General features: G+C 50.0%; 1 protein-coding gene across 1 annotated transcript in view; it reads right to left on the reverse strand.

The window, feature by feature from the left end:
- Positions 1-4,844: 4,844 nt before the first annotated feature.
- vamp3 (vesicle-associated membrane protein 3 (cellubrevin)) overlaps positions 4,845-15,676 on the reverse strand; it is a 37,745-nt gene continuing 26,913 nt past the window's right edge. The window contains exons 3-5 of the mRNA XM_072478065.1: positions 13,924-14,082; positions 6,752-6,803; positions 4,845-5,880 (exon numbers count right to left, since the gene is read on the reverse strand). Coding sequence (XP_072334166.1) covers positions 5,864-5,880; positions 6,752-6,803; positions 13,924-14,082 — 228 coding nt within the window. The 3' untranslated portion in view covers positions 4,845-5,863. The remainder of the gene's footprint in view (positions 5,881-6,751; positions 6,804-13,923; positions 14,083-15,676) is intronic.

Raw genomic sequence — 15,676 nt, forward strand, 5'->3', positions numbered from 1 at the left:
GTTGCAATTACCTTTATGACCAGTTTACATTGACCAAAGGTAGACTTAAGACCTTTGTAGGAAAGCTGTCAATATGCAGCAATATTATTTAGATATTGAAAGATTCATAAAGTTCAAAGCAACTGGACTGCTGATCCATTTGTGTAGTGTTTGCACGCTGTCCGTGTCAGCGTGGGTTTCCTCCGGGTGCTCCGGTTTCCTCCCACAGTCCAAAGTTGTGCATGTTAGGTGTGTCTGAGGATTAGTGCAGGGCAAACGGCCTCCTTCTGCACTGTAGGCTTCTATCACACAGATGAATGGAGTTACCTCTTCTATAGCTGAATTTCAAGAAAACCCTCACAAAAAGCTAATACTCTGTTTAGCTCAATCTTCCCTGCTTACTTTCAAACTTGGTGATATTCCACACACAGGGCTTCACAATCTTCAATTTTAAAAATTGTATGAGACACGAGAGGGATTATATGGAGAGCAGACGCTGCACTGACCCTTTGGGAAGGAAAACCCGGGGAGGAAACTGGAACACCCGGAGGAAACCCAGGCAGACACATTGAGAAAGTGCAAACTCCAAACACAGTCAGCCAAGGCTGGAATTGAACCCAGGTCCATGGCACTGTGAGGCAGCAGTGCTAACTCCCCGTGTGTAACCCCCCCTGTTCCTTTGGGTGTTTTGAGGATTTGATTTTAAACATGACTTAAAATAGAACAGATACTTTATCAGAGAAACTAATCCAGGATTTGATGTTAGCTTTAAATCATGCAGGACGAGGATATCTGGTTTAACATCAAGGAGGGGTAGAATAACTGCAAGAGCTTAAACGGTGTGTGACGCAAAGATTGTAGATGTTGGGAAATCTGAAAAAGAAGAAATGAAGTGCTCAGCAGGTCTGGTAGCATGTAGCTCTTTCAGGGTGACCTTTCATGAACCCTGTTTCTTTAACTATTTAATATTGCACTCACCTATTCCGCACCATCCACAAACCTCAGCTCATTGGAAGCCCTGTAGCTGGTCATTTGTTTTGCAGTCCAATTCACCGGTCACTTTTGACTTCTTTTAAAATATTCAGGGTGTGGGCTTCATTCAACATTGCTAGCTGCTCTCTCGGTAGTGGAGGATCTTAGATTTTTAAAATTTCCCATCCAATCCTTAAAACCTCTTGGTTTCACCCCTTGTTAAAATAAATTTAGAGCAACCAATTATTTTTTCCAATTAAGGGACAATTCAGCGTGGCAATCCACCTAGCCTGCACATTTTTAGGTTGTGGGGGTGACAGACAGACACAGGGAGAATGTGCAAACTCCACACGGACAGTGATCCAGGGACGGGATTCAAACCCGGGTCCTCAGCGTCGTCCGGCAGCCATGCTAACCACTGTGCCACCATGTTGCCCATGGTTTCACCCCTTTCTGATATCAAAATTCTTGGAAACTTACAACTGCTAGAACTCCTTCACTCCACCAACTTGGGCCTCCCCCATGGCAAACGTTAAAACTCTCCCCAAATGGCAGCATGGTAGCATTGTGGCGCACGGTAGCAGTGGGTGGCACTGTTGCTTCACAGCGCCAGGGTCTCAGGTTCAATTCCCAGCTTGGGTCACTGTCTGTGCGGAGTCTGCACGTTCTCCCAGTGTCCTGCGTGGGTTTCCTCTGTGTGCTCCGGTTTCCTCCCACAAATCCTGAAAAACGTGCTTGTTAGGTAATTTGGACATTGAATTCTCCCTGTGTGTACCTGAACAGGCGCCGGAATGTGGTGACTAGGGGCTTTTTCACAGTTACTTCATTTACAGTGTTAATGTAAGCTTATTTGTGAAATAAAGATTTAAAAAGCCCACCCTTAACAGAACTGGCCATCATCCATGTCGAAAATGACACCTCCGAACCAGCTCACGAAGTTTCATTGTGCTAAAGATGCTACACATTAAATGCAAACCATGGCGGTCGGTAGGACATTAGAAGACAAGGGGGCCACGTCGCTGATTATGCCTTTAGATACACCCGTTTACTCCTTTCCCCATCCTTGGCATTAGGTTGCTCTGCTCCTTCCAAGTTTTTACCCAATTCTTTTTGAAAGGGGTTAATGGAATTCGCTTCCAGCAACTTTCAGGCAGTGCATTCAAGATCATCAACTGCAAAAATTCATGGTCACCCTCTGGTTTTCGTGTAACCTGGTTAACACTCTTCTGCCATTGGAAGCAGTTACTTGTCAAATCTTCTGAACCTTCTCTGCTCCATGAACACCCCCGGCTGTTCCACGTAACCTCAAGTCCTGGTACCAGAATATTGAAAGCAGCTTTTTTTTTTGTTGCATCAAGTAATTGTAACAATTAGGTTTTATGATGCACAGGGAGTTGGGGGAACAGATGTGTGCTTGCATGTGCGAAAGGATAGAAGTACATAGAATTTTACTTGCGTATGTCAATTCAACAACATGCCTTCAGATTGTGAAACATCTTTTATTAAATCTCCCATTCAATAAAATACAATTGAACCAGACCTAGTTGCAATGCTAAGCTGGACAATTACACTTTTATACAAAAGCTTTTAAGTGGGGCACTAATAACCCAAGAGGCACTTGTCTGGGTTGCAGTAAATGCTGGGCACTTCAAGCCTGGAGTGGCAGTAACTACGGCACTATAGGCTAAACAGCATGTTCTGACAAAGAATCACAAAACTCAGTAGAAGTTAAATCTGCTGGCCGAAGGCATTAAGGCACCGTTTAAAATTGATTTTTTATGTAGTGAGATTCATTGAAAAATACTGTAAAAGGGTTTTTTTGGTGGTCAATTATACCAACAATACAACAGTGATGGTTAATTCAGGCTCCCATCTTCACAAAACGGCAACACGCCTGACTTGACAACACCACCAGTCAGGCAGTGATTTCATTCTATTTGCATACACCACCACTCTGGTCAGACCCAGCCAATTAATGCTGCTATTCAGTTTACGAGTGAGGGGGCATGGTGGTGAAGGCAAGTGATCAGCTCGGATTCGCCCTTCATTCAAAAAAAAAAAAGAGAAGCATCTCACAATGATTGAGTGTCTTTGTGCTTTAACAAAATGCAGCAGCTGTGGTGGCCTAAAATATCAATCACCAATGTGTTGCTCACAAGTTGCCTACAGTGCAATTGAAAAGTTAAACAGTGCTAGACAATTTTCAACATTCATCCAAGAGCATCACCAGCAAAAAAGTGAATGGCACGTGCAAATGGGCCAGCATAACTGGTCCATTGGACTGGGAGAGAGAGGGGGGGGGGGGAGAAGAGAGGGGGGGGGAGAAGAGAGGGGGGGGGGGAGAAGAGAGGGGGGGGGGGAGAAGAGAGGGGGGGGGGAGAAGAGAGGGGGGGGGGAGAAGAGAGGGGGGGGGGAGAGAGGGGGGGGAGAGAGAGGGGGGGAGAGAGAGGGGGGGAGAGAGAGGGGGGGAGAGAGAGGGGGGGAGAGAGAGGGGGGGGAGAGAGAGGGGGGGAGAGAGAGGGGGGGAGAGAGAGGGGGGGAGAGAGAGGGGGGGGGAGAGAGAGGGGGGGGAGAGAGAGGGGGGGGAGAGAGAGGGGGGGAGAGAGAGGGGGGGAGAGAGAGGGGGGGAGAGAGAGGGGGGGGAGAGAGAGGGGGGAGAGAGAGGGGGGGGGGAGAGAGAGGGGGGGAGAGAGAGGAGGGGAGAGAGAGGGGGGGAGAGAGAGGGGGGGAGAGAGAGGGGGGGAGAGAGAGGGGGGAGAGAGAGGGGGGGAGAGAGAGGGGGGAGAGAGAGGGGGGGAGGAGAGAGAGGGGGGGAGAGGAGAGGGGGGGAGAGAGAGGGGGGGAGAGAGAGGGGGGAGAGAGAGGGGGGGAGAGAGGGGGGGAGGAGAGTGGGGGGGGAGAGAGGGGGGGGAGAGAGGGGGGGGAGAGAGGGGGGGGAGAGAGGGGGGGGAGAGAGGGGGGGGAGAGAGGGGGGGGGGAGAGAGAGGGGGGAGAGAGAGGGGGAGAGAGAGGGGGAGAGAGAGGGGGAGAGAGAGGGGGGAGAGAGGAGAGAGGGGGGGAGAGAGGAGAGAGGGGGGGAGAGAGAGGGGGGAGAGGGGGGGGGGAAGAGGGGGAGAGGGGGGGGGGAAGAGGGGGGGGGGGGGGGGGAGAGAGGACCATCCTGTTCAGATGCTATGCATGTGTTGACACTTGAAGTGCCATTCAGGAGTGTACAGATTTCCTTTTTAAAATTCCTTCGTGCATAAGATAATTTCCTTGGGTTCATGAACCGGGCCAATTGCTGGAGATTAAGGCGGCTTAACAACCAAATGTTTGTTGGGAGGAGACTAGCGAAGCCTTCAACCAACACCAAAACGTTATACTAAAGCAACAGGATCGGGTATATAAACATCAAGTTTCTCCCCTGTTCCTCAGAGGACTTGGGACAAAAATAAACCTCAAAAAGGAAATCGGATCACTAATCAAGATTTGCACATAGTTCAATGCCCAACTCTATTTAGCAAGGCACAGATTCAAAGTGGAGATCCATATAAATTTGAAAGGCACACAGACATCAAGCAGATAAGGCACAAGGCAAGAGTCAAAATAAGCATCTTTTTGGCTTTTCTTTTGGAGTGTTCATGAAGAGGAACGATGAGGCAACTGGCACAATGAGGGACAATATTTTGTTTGAAAAAAGATTATGTTACTGCCCAAATCTAGAAGCTTGCAATGCTCTACCAAGATCATTCCAAGAGGTCACTCTCAGTACCCTCTTCCACCTCAAGGGGCAGGATTTGACCAAGGCTTTTTCCTGCACCCATCACTGACCACTGGTGCTGAAAACAGGACAGCCCAGATGACCAAGACCACAAATGCCCTTCAAGCTAATATTGGAAGTGGCCTGGGGAGGCTGAAGCCAAAACAAATTGCCACAGAAGAGCTAATGGTTTGAAAAAGTACATCACCCAACCTCTAACAGGAAATTGCTTCAGAAAAGGGAGTTACGGTGGGCATGATTATTAACATGTTCAACAGAAAGTGGAAGCGAAGTGGAATAGAGCATTGCAAACTTCAAATTCAGGAACCATCTTCCTGATTCTGACAAAATGGGAACACACCACTCTGGCAAACTGGAACTGTTGGTTCTCATTGAAACTCAGATGTGTGGGGGCAATACTGTGCTATTGTTATTGACTAGTTGTCTCACCTGGGCATCCAGATAGCAAGAAGAATTTTTGCCCCTCATCCAGAGCATTCCTCCAAGACTTGGGTGTGTGGGCAGCACACATCTCCATGTACACACCAGCATCCATGATCCATTAATCAATCTTGGTCTAGTCCTAGTGGCCAGGACTAGCAACAGCAGCCTGCCATTTTAATCTGCATTCTAGCTTCATCTAAAACCTCCAAGTAGATGAGTTTTAATTGTCAGGAATTTACAAAATGCCCATTTTAAAAAGCAATAGGGTGAGAGCTTGGGAAGGTTGAGCAGGAAAAAAAAAACAAAAAAAAAAAAAATCACATTTGCTCAGCTCTACAGATAGTCATCTTGATAAAGATTGATCATGATCAGGAGTTCAAGTGTGTGGCAACCGCCTCAATTAGGTCAATCGAGGGTTTGTAGCATTAGGACTCATCTCCCGCAGAAGGTTTGGTCCCGCCGAAGGCAATGGTGCTAATCTCAGCTATCATGAATGGCGGCGTCCTGTTGCCTTGTTTGTCCATCACCAGTTTGTTGTGAGGGTCAAATTGAAGAGGAGAAGAATACTTTACAACTTTATCTGAACTCTTGATTATAATCAAATCTCCCCCAATTGTTAATTGTTTAAACCAACAGACAAACAAATTAACTCTCAAAAAGTAGATAAGGTGGGTTGAAACCAGAAAGTCCTCGTCTGTCTCCAAATTCCAACAGGCAAGAAGTTGGTCTTTATGTGGTCTGCCAAACTGCAAAAAAAAAAAAAAAAGGGGGGAAAAAAGGCAGCTTAGTCACAAGAATAGTGTACAAAGATCTTTATTAATTGACCACTTCAGGTGATTGCAGGTTTGCGGTGTTGAATTTGTCTATATTGAAGGAAGCATTCGGCAGCAAGAATCTGCTCAAAAGTTTACAGAAATTACGATGCTGGAGAATTACTTCAGATACACAAGCTTAGAACAGGGCAACATCAAACCACTTGTTGCAGAAGAGGAGTTTAGCCTTACTGAAAGTTTTGGATCTCAGCCTTATAAAGTACCCAATTAACAGGCAATTTAGTGTGGCCAATCCACCTACCCTGCACATCTTTTGGGTCTTGTGGGGGTGAGATCCACAGTGACATGGGGAGAATGTGCAAACTCCACATGGACAGTGACCTGGGGCCAGGATGGAACTCGGGTCCTCGGCGCCGTGAGACAGCAAGTGCAAACTACCCTTATTGCTAGATTTTAAGAGAAGGCTCTGATGTGGGCAAGGCTGTTATTATTACCCATCTCTGGTTTTGGCTTCCTTGCCCACTTCACAGAGAGGAATGGAGTGGAGAGTCAATTACATGCTGGGTGTGAATTGGGAGTCACAGAGCTTAGATTAAGCAAGGATAGCTGGCTTCCTTCCAGTTGGTTTTATTTTTATTGTCACTTTACGGAGACCATCTTTATATTTTCTAGCTTTTTAAAAAAAATGGAAGATAATATGAACTCGTTGATTTGATGAGCAGAAGCTGTTCCTTCACAAGGCAGAAAACCGACAGAAAGTGACAGGTTGACAGAAGGAGAAAAGATTGAGAGCAATAAACAACAGCAACTGCAACGAAAAGGTATGAAGGATTTGGATACTCACTAATTATGACAATTATGATGATCAGGATGACGGCTATTAATATTGCCCACATCTGTGAGAAAGAGACACACCCACACAAGTTTTAATACTAACAGTTGACCAACATTAACTGCTCACATGCATAGTTACCCGCAAAATAATCCACTCTCTTCTAACTCCTATTAACATCAATTTCCTTGCACTCAACATTTGATGCTAAAAAGTACAAATACAAAGTGAATGTTTGGAGGAGTGACTGATGTTCTTTTTCCAACCAACACTATTACACAATGAAGTTGACTAGATGATCTGTTTCCAGCGGCGTTGCCATGGGGGGGGGGGGGGGGGGAATGTGGTCAGACACTGAGAATATCACACTCCAGTTGTTCTCAGAATCATGGTAAATGTCCACAAGACTCTTACCAACGTTGATAGATGTACCATAGAAAGCATCCTATCTGGCTGCAACACAGCCTGGTATGGCAGCTACTTGGTCAAGGTCGTAAGTAACTACAAGTGTTTGTGAACACCGCCCAGTCTATCACGCTAACCCACCTCCCATTCATTGACTCGGTCTACACCTCTCGCTGCTTTGGGAAAGCAGGCAGCATAATCAAAGACCCGTCCAACCCAGGTTATTCTCTCTCCAACCTCTATCAGGCAGAAGATACAGATTGTTTGCGAACACGTACCAATAGATTTAAAAACAGCTTCCTCCCCTATGTTACCAGACTTCTGAATGGCCCTCTTCGGGTTTGAACTGATCTTTCTACGTATCTTCTCTAGAGTTGTAGCACTATATTCAGTATGCTGCGCCCAATGTTTATGTATTCTCATGTATTTATCGTACGTTATGTTTTCATGTACGGAGCAATCATCTGGACTGTATATACAACAATACTTTTCACTGTACCTCAGTACACGTGACAATAAATCTTAATCTGGAGTGGAATTGTGGAAAGTCAGCACCTCTCAACGTCATCACAGCAAGTATGGGGCTCAGACAACCTCCAACCAGACATGTGCTACATAAATCCAAATACGGCTTCCGGTTGCGGCTATACAGAGCCAAGTCGCATGTTCGGCAGCTCCCGCTTGGAACGGACTTTTGGGCTCTTTATAGGGCCCCCAACTGAATTTTTTTGACATTTCCCGATGTGGGAAGACGACTGCAACATTCCCCCGACAGTGTCCCCCAGGAATGGTATGTCTCTTGGTTACGAGACCCGGCAGAAACAGTAAAAGATTTGGCTTTGGCTGCAGGAAAGACAAAAGCCTCTTCCAGCATGCAGGCGGGGGAAGGGCAAGCTTAAAGGCTTCAAGCTGACTTGAGGGCCTTTATTAAAGGTGAATTCTAGCAGCAGAGGGAACAACTGGGAAAAGATTTCATCAAGGCCATTGAAGGAGCGGGGAGGAGGCTTCCGGTGGTGGCCATGGAGGAGTAGGTCGCGCATTCGGCAGCTCCCGTCTGGAACGGACTCAGACCTTTTTCAGGAGTTTCCACAGACTTTTGGGGGCAGATTGGTGAAGCGAACACTGCCAAAAGGATTCCCTCGTGACTTCCGGTTGCGGCGATGCGGAGCTAAGTCGCACATTCGGCGGCTCCCGCAAAAACGTACCTTTGGGCTCTTTTCAGGACTTCTAACGGCACTTTTTCGATGTTTCCCGGTGCGGGAAGGAGTTAATAATAACTCCCCGTCAGTCTATGGCTTTAACTAGGAGCAGGGCGACAAAAAAGGTGGCGGTGGACCAGAGGAAGAGAGGGAAGAAGGACAAAATGGCGGCGGGCGGAGACCAGGCAGCGTGGAGGCAGTGGGCGGAGGAGCAACAGGAGGGTATCCAGCACTGCCTCCGAGATTAAAACGGACATGCTAGAGCCGATGAAGGCTTCTATTGATAAGCTGCTGGAGACACAGACGGCCCAGGGGGTGGCGATCCGAGAGGCTCGACAAAAGATCTCTGACAATGAGAACGAGATCTTAGGCCTGGCGGTAAAGGTGGAGGCGCACATGGCGCTCCACAAGAAATGGCAGGAGCGGTTCGAGGGAGATGGAGATTGGTCGAGGCGGAAGAATCTGCGGATTCTGGGCCTCCCGGAGGGGCTGGACGTGTGGGGGCCTATGTGGTCACCATGTTGAACTCGCTGATGGGAGCGGGGTCCTTCCAGGGGCCCATAGAGTGCTGGCGAGGAGGCCCAAGGCTACCGAGCCTCCGTGGGCGGTGCTGGTGCAGTTCCATCGGGAGTGTGCGCTCAGGTGGGCCAAGGAGGAGGAGCAGCAGCAGGTGGGAGAACGTGGAAGTTCGAATATACCAGGACTGGAGTGCGGAGGTGGCGAAGCGGAGGGCCGGGAACAATCGAGCCAAGGCGGTGCTGCACAGGAAGGGGGTGAAGTTTGGCATGTTGCAGCCGGCGCGACAGTGGGTTACCTACAAGGACCACCACCATTATTTTGAGTCTCCGGAGGCGGCGTGGGCCTTTGTTCAGGCCGAGAAGCTGAGACAGACTGAGGGTTGGGATGGGCGATTGGAGACTGCGGTGGATATGTTATGCCTATTTTTTGTTCGGGGGGGGCCTTTGCATGGTTTTTGTTTTGGGTTTCTTTTTCTGTGTTTTTTCTCTTTCGGGTTCGGGAGGTGGATGGGGCGGGTTGGGCACTTCTGTTGGTGGCGGGGCCTGGTAGGTGGAGAGCGCTTTTTTTCCCACGCCGAAGACTGGGGGGGGGGGGGGGGGGGGGGGCGAGGATTGTTTCCCGCGCTTAGAACGGAGGGGGGGGGGGGGGAAGAGCCTGTGGATGGGGAGCGGGAGAGGAGGGTGTGCCACACAATGGGAGGATGGGCCCTAGCTCGGGGGGGGGGGGGGGGGGCAGGGAGAAGGAAATAGAGTTGCTGCTGCTAAGGTCAAGGAGGAGCTGGAGCGAGGGGGGGGGGGGGGCGAGACTGGGGTGTGCCGCTGTGGAGAACGGGCAGGGTGTGGGGTGCGGTGTGGGTGGCTGGCCAAGGAGCGGTCATGGCTAGTCGGCGGGCAGGTAGCCCCCTGATCCGGCTGATAACCTGGAATGTAAGGGGACTGAATGGGCCGGTTAAGCGGGCCCCGCGTGTTCATGCACCTGAAGGGGGCTCAAGGCAGATGTGGTTATGCTTCAGGAGACATAGCTGAAGGTGGCAGACCAGGTAAGACTTGAGGAAAGGGTGGGTAGGTCAGGTGTTTTCACTCGGGGCTAGATGCCAAAAATCAAGGGGTGGCGATCTTGGTGGGAAAGAAGGTGTCATTCGAGGCGTCGAGCATTGTGACAGATAATGGCGGTAGGTACATAATGCTAAGTGGTAAGTCGCAGGGAGAGAGGGTGGTACTGGTCAATGTGTATGCTCCGAACTGGGACGATGCGGGTTTTATGCGGCGTATGTTGGGTCGGATCCCAGACTTGGAAGTGGGGGGCCTGATAATGGTGGGAGACTTTAACACTGTGTTGGATCCTGCACTGGATCGCTCCAGGTCTAGGACGGGTAGGAAGCCAGCGGCGGCTAGAGTGCTGAGGGGATTTATGGACCAAATGGGAGGGGTGGACCCTTGGAGATTTGCAAGGCCGGGGGCTAGGGAATTTTCATTCTTCTCACATGTCCATAAAGCTTATTCTCGAATCGACTTTTTCATTTTGAGTAGGGCGCTGATAGCGAGAGTAGAGGATACAGAGTATTCGGCAATAGCCATTCGGACCACACCCCGCATTGGGTGGACTTGGAGATGGGGGGGGGGGGGGGGGGGGGGCACCAGCGCCTGCTGTGGCGCTTGGAGGTGGGGCTGTTGGCAGACGAGGAGGTGAGCAAGCGGGTCCGAGGAAGTATAGAGAGGTACTTGGAGACCAACGACAACGGGGAGGTCCGAGTGGGGATGGCATGGGAGGCACTGAAGGCGGTGGTGAGGGGAGAGCTGTTCTCCATTAGGGCCCACAAGGAGTGGGAGTGGGAGAGGCTGGTGGGGAGATGGAGAGTGTAGACAGGAGGTATGCGGAAGAGCCTGAAGGATTGTTGAGGAAGAGGCGCAGACGCCAGGCCGAATTCGACCAGGTGACCACCAGAAAGGCGGAGGAGCAGTGGGGCAAGGCCCAGGGGGCGGTCTATGAGTATGGGGAAAAGGCAAGCCGGATGCTGGCGCATCAGCTTCGGAAGCGGGACGCAGCTAGGGAGATCGGGGGAGTTAAGGACAGGGGAGGGAGCGTGGTGCAGAGTGGGGTTGGCATCAATGGGGTCTTCAGGGACTTCTACGAGGAATTGTACCAATCAGAGCCCCCACGGAAGGGAGGGAGGGACTGTTTCCTGGACCAATTGAGGTTTCCAAAGGTGGAAGAGGGACTGGTGGCGGGACTGGGGGCCCCGATTGGGCTGGAGGAGCTGGTCAAGGGATAGGAAGCATGCAGGCGGGGAAGGCACCGGGGCCGGACGGTTTCCCGGTCGAGTTCTATAAAAAATATATGGACCTGTTGGGCCCGCTGTTAGTTAGGACCTTTAATGAGGCAAGGTGGGGGGGGGGGGGCTTTACCCCCCGACGATGTCCCCGGGCACTGATCTCCTTGATCCTGAAGCGGGACAAGGATCCCCTGCAATGTGAGTCTTACAGACAGATTTCCTTGCTAATGTAGATGCCAAGGTGCTGGCAAAGGTCTTAGCCACGAGGATCGAGGATTGTGTGCCACAGATCATCCATGAAGACCAGACGGGGTTTGTGAAGGGGAAACAGTTGGAACGCGAATGTGCGGAGGCTTTTGAATGTTATCATGATGCCAACGAGGGAGGGGGAGGCGGAGATAGTGGTGGCGATGGACGCTGAGAAAGCCTTTGATAGGGTAGAGTGGGGGTACCTGTGGGAGGTGCTGAAGAGGTTCGGGTTTGGGGAGGGGTTTGTCAGGTGGGTTAGGCTGTTGTACGAGGTCCCGATGGCGAGTGCGGCCACAAATAGGAGGTCAGAGTACTTTTGGTTGCACCGAGGGACGAGACGGGGGTGTCCCCGGTCCTTCGCACTGGCGATTGAACCCCTGGCTATGGCACTGAGAGTGTCGAGGAACTGAAGGGGGGTGGTGCGGGGTGGGGAGGTGCATAGGGTGTCACTTTATGCGGACGACCTGCTGCTGTATGTGGCGGACCCGGTGGGAGGAATGCCCGTGGTAATGAGGATCCTTAGGGAATTCGGGGACTTTTTCGGGGCACAAGCTCAATATGGGGAAGAAGCGAGCAGTTCGTAGTTCAGCTAGGGGACCAGGAGAGGGGGATTGGCGAGCTCCCACTAAAAAGGGCAGAGAGGAGCTTCAGATATTTGGGGGTCCAGGTGGCCAGGAGCTGGGGAGCCCTGCATAGGCTTAACTTTACAAGGCTGGTGGAGCAAATGGAGGAGGCGTTCAAGAGGTGGGACGCGTTGCAGCTGTCCTTGGCGGGTAGGGTGCAGTCAATCAAAATGACGGTGCTCCCAAGGTTTCTGTTCCTGTTCCAGTGCCTCCCCGTGTTTATCCCAAAGGCTTTTTTCAGGCGGGTTAACAGGAGTCTAATGGGGTTTGTGTGGGCGCGAGGGACTCAGAGGGAGAGAAGGGTGTTCCTGGAGCGGAGTAGAGATAGGGGGGAGCTGGCGCTGCCCACCTCTGTGGGTACTACAGGGCCGCCAATGCGACGATGGTGCGCAAGTGGGGTGATGGAGGGGGAGGGGGCTGCATGGAAGAGGCTGGAGACGGCATCCTGTGTGGGTACGGGTCTGGGGGCGCTGGCAACAGCGCCACTGCCACTCCCTCCAAGGAGGTATACCACAAGCCCGGTGGTGGCGGCCCTCAAAATTTGGGGGCAGTGGAGGCGGCGGAGGGGGGAGGGGGGGGGGGGGGGGGAAAGGAGGAGGAGGAGGAGTTGGGGCCTCGGCGTGGACCCCATTACGGGGGAACAACCGGTTCGCCCCAGGAAGAACAGGTGGAGGGTTTTCAGGGTGGCACAGGGCAAGGATACGCAAGTTGGGGGACCTGTTGGAGGACGGGAAGTTCGCAAGCCTGGGTGAGCTGGAGGAGAAGTATGGGGCTCCCCCCGGGGAACACCTTCAGGTACTTACAGGTAAGGGCGTTTGCCAGACGGCAGGTGGTGGAATTCCCGCGGCTACTGCCACACACAGTACAGGGTGCCTTGGGGGGGGGGGGGGGGGGAGAATTCGGAAACTTACCAGGTGATGCAGGAGGAGGAGGCCTCAATGGTGGAGTTGAAGTGGGAGGAGGAGTTGGGAGAGGAGATCGAAGAGGGGACGTGGGCAGATGCCCCCTAGGGAGGGTGAACTCTTCCTCTTCGTGCGCGAGGCTCAGCCTCATACAGTTGAAGGTGCTGCACAGGGCACACATGACCGGGACAAGGATGAGCCGGTTCTTTGGGGGTGAGGACAGGAGTGTTAGGTGCTCAGGGAGCCCAGCAAATCACACCCATATGTTCTGGGCATGCCCAGCGCTGGAGGAATTTTGGAAGGGCTTAGCGAGGACGGTGTCGAGGGTGGTAGGATCCAGGGTCAAAACGGGCTGGGGGCTCGCAATATTTGGGGTGGCAGAGGAGCCGGGAGTGCAGGAGGTGAAAGAGGCCGGAATTCTGGCCTTTGCATCCCTGGTAGCCCGGTGAAGGATTCTCCTTCAGTGGAAAGATGCGAGGCCCCCAAGCGTGGAATCCTAGATCAGCGATATGGCAGGGTTCATTAAATTGGAGAGGGTGAAATTTGCCTTGAGCAGGTCGGTACAAGGGTTCTTTAGGCGGTGGCAACCGTTCTTAGACTTTCTGGCAGAACGATAGACATTGGTCAATGGCAGCAGCTCGGGGGGGGTGGGGGTTTACTTTATTTTTGTTTATGTTATTGACACTGGAAGGTCTGAGGGGGTGTATACACCTGTTGTGTTGTGTTAAGTCAGGGTGATGCTGTTAATTTATTATTTATGTCCGGGGGGGTTGCTATTTTAGATTGTGTTTTGTACTTAACCCTGTTGGGTTCTTTTTTCTTTCTCATTTTGTTATTGATATTTTATGAAAGCCTTTAATAAAAATTATTTAAAAAAAAAATAAAAAAATCCAAATACCTGCTTCTTACAACAAGCAATCAACACAAGGCAGATAGATATTTGTATTGCCATCCTGGGAAGGGTTGTAAAACTGGAAGAATGGAGCTAAAGTCAACAGAAGAACCGTGACCTTACCTTGCAGTTCTTCCACCAATATTTGCGTTTTAGTTTTGCAGCACTGGTCTCAAACTGAGACGCTCCGGCTTGAAGTGCATCAGCTCGGTCGTCCAACTCTGTAAGTTTCTGATCTCGCTCAAGAACTCTGTCTACATTCACTCTCATGATATCTACGACCTGAATCCAACAAAGCACAAGGGGGTGTAAAAATAAATTTCTCAGATTATATGGATGACTGGGCAATCAGGGTACTTCATCTCTCATGAAGTACCCATAAATTTCAAATTTTTTTTTTTTTTTTTTTTATAAATTGAACAAACTGTAGAGATTTAAAAAATCAAGGTTTGATTAAAGGCTTCATAAGGATGCTGCAAAAGGGAAGGTAGAAGTAACATACATTTCTTTAATAATTGCTGTATAGCATTTCCGACTGGCAAGTGGGATATGATATTTCTCCATAGGTCGATAGCCAGGTATCAGCTCACACTTTACTTAGCACGCAAAACAAGTCCCTAGATAATCTAAACAGAAAATGCTAGATAGCCATAGCAGGTCTGGTAGCATCTGTGGAGAGAATCAGAGATAACACCTCAAATCCATATTACTCTACTTGAAGTCCCAAGGGTCTTAAAGGAACTGGGGAGGTAGGAGGGGGTCTGGGAAGAGAATGGAACAATGGCAAATCATTGGTAGGGCGAAGGGGGATAATGCACAGGAGGCCATGGATTTTGGTGTGGGGGGTGGGGAAAGAGAGAAAGGTTGTTAGGACTAGAGGAGCTTACAAATAGATGTTGCTGATGGAGGGATTTAAAAATAAATTTGATGACGGGGAAGAAATGTGACAGGCTTCAGACAGCAAGGTATTGGATGGGATGGAAAGGTGGGTAGGAATGGAAAGTTGATCAGAACACTTGCAGCAAGTGTAATGGTGTAGAGAGTTTCAGCAGTAGCTGGGCTGAAGCAGGGTGGAAGTCGGTGATATTCTGCTGGGGAGATACTCTGGCACTTGGGTAACTGGCTACTTGGTGCAACACCAGAGGCAAAACAGGAACCAACAATTCTACATCCACCCAATCAATTCCACTCATGCTTAAAATCACATTGTTGCCACCAAGATTTAGTCTCGATATCAATGGAAAGGTAAACAGCAGTACCTAATCTTCTTTGCAAACTGCAACTCTTGGCCATCACATCAAGACCAGGTATTCCAGCATCAGATCACATACAACAATCTGGATATCCCCTTTTTTTCGGCTGCCCATTTACAGAATATAGATGATTCTGTGCCATGACCAGGCCCAAATCCTTCAATTCAATTTCAGTACATTGCATTTCCCAACACAACTTTGAGTAGATGTAGAAGCCGAATAATCATTCAGCCCTATGAACAGAAGAGATCCTGGAGCTATAGGCCGAGGGATTCAGGGGAGAATCAGTTTCCTTCTTTCTATCCAATTCACAAATCACAATGAAACCTAGTAAGTGCACGGCATCCCAGTCCAGGTAACATACTTGGGCATGATGTCAAGGCCTAGAGCAGAGATTTGGCAGAATGTAAATTATATTGAGAAAGGATAGAGAATTAATTTGGATGCTCACAAAGGGTTTTGATAAAGGAAGTAAGAAGAAACGTTTTCAGCGGCAGGAGAGTCAGTAACTAAGGGACATATGCAGATCTGGAATGTTCTGGCAGAAGGAATAAAGCAGATGATTTGATAGCAATTTTCAAAAAGGGAATTGGATAAATATTTGGAGTAAAATTGTAGGATTA

This window comes from Scyliorhinus torazame, chromosome 16 (assembly GCF_047496885.1).
Source record: "Scyliorhinus torazame isolate Kashiwa2021f chromosome 16, sScyTor2.1, whole genome shotgun sequence".
NCBI lineage: Eukaryota > Metazoa > Chordata > Chondrichthyes > Carcharhiniformes > Scyliorhinidae > Scyliorhinus > Scyliorhinus torazame.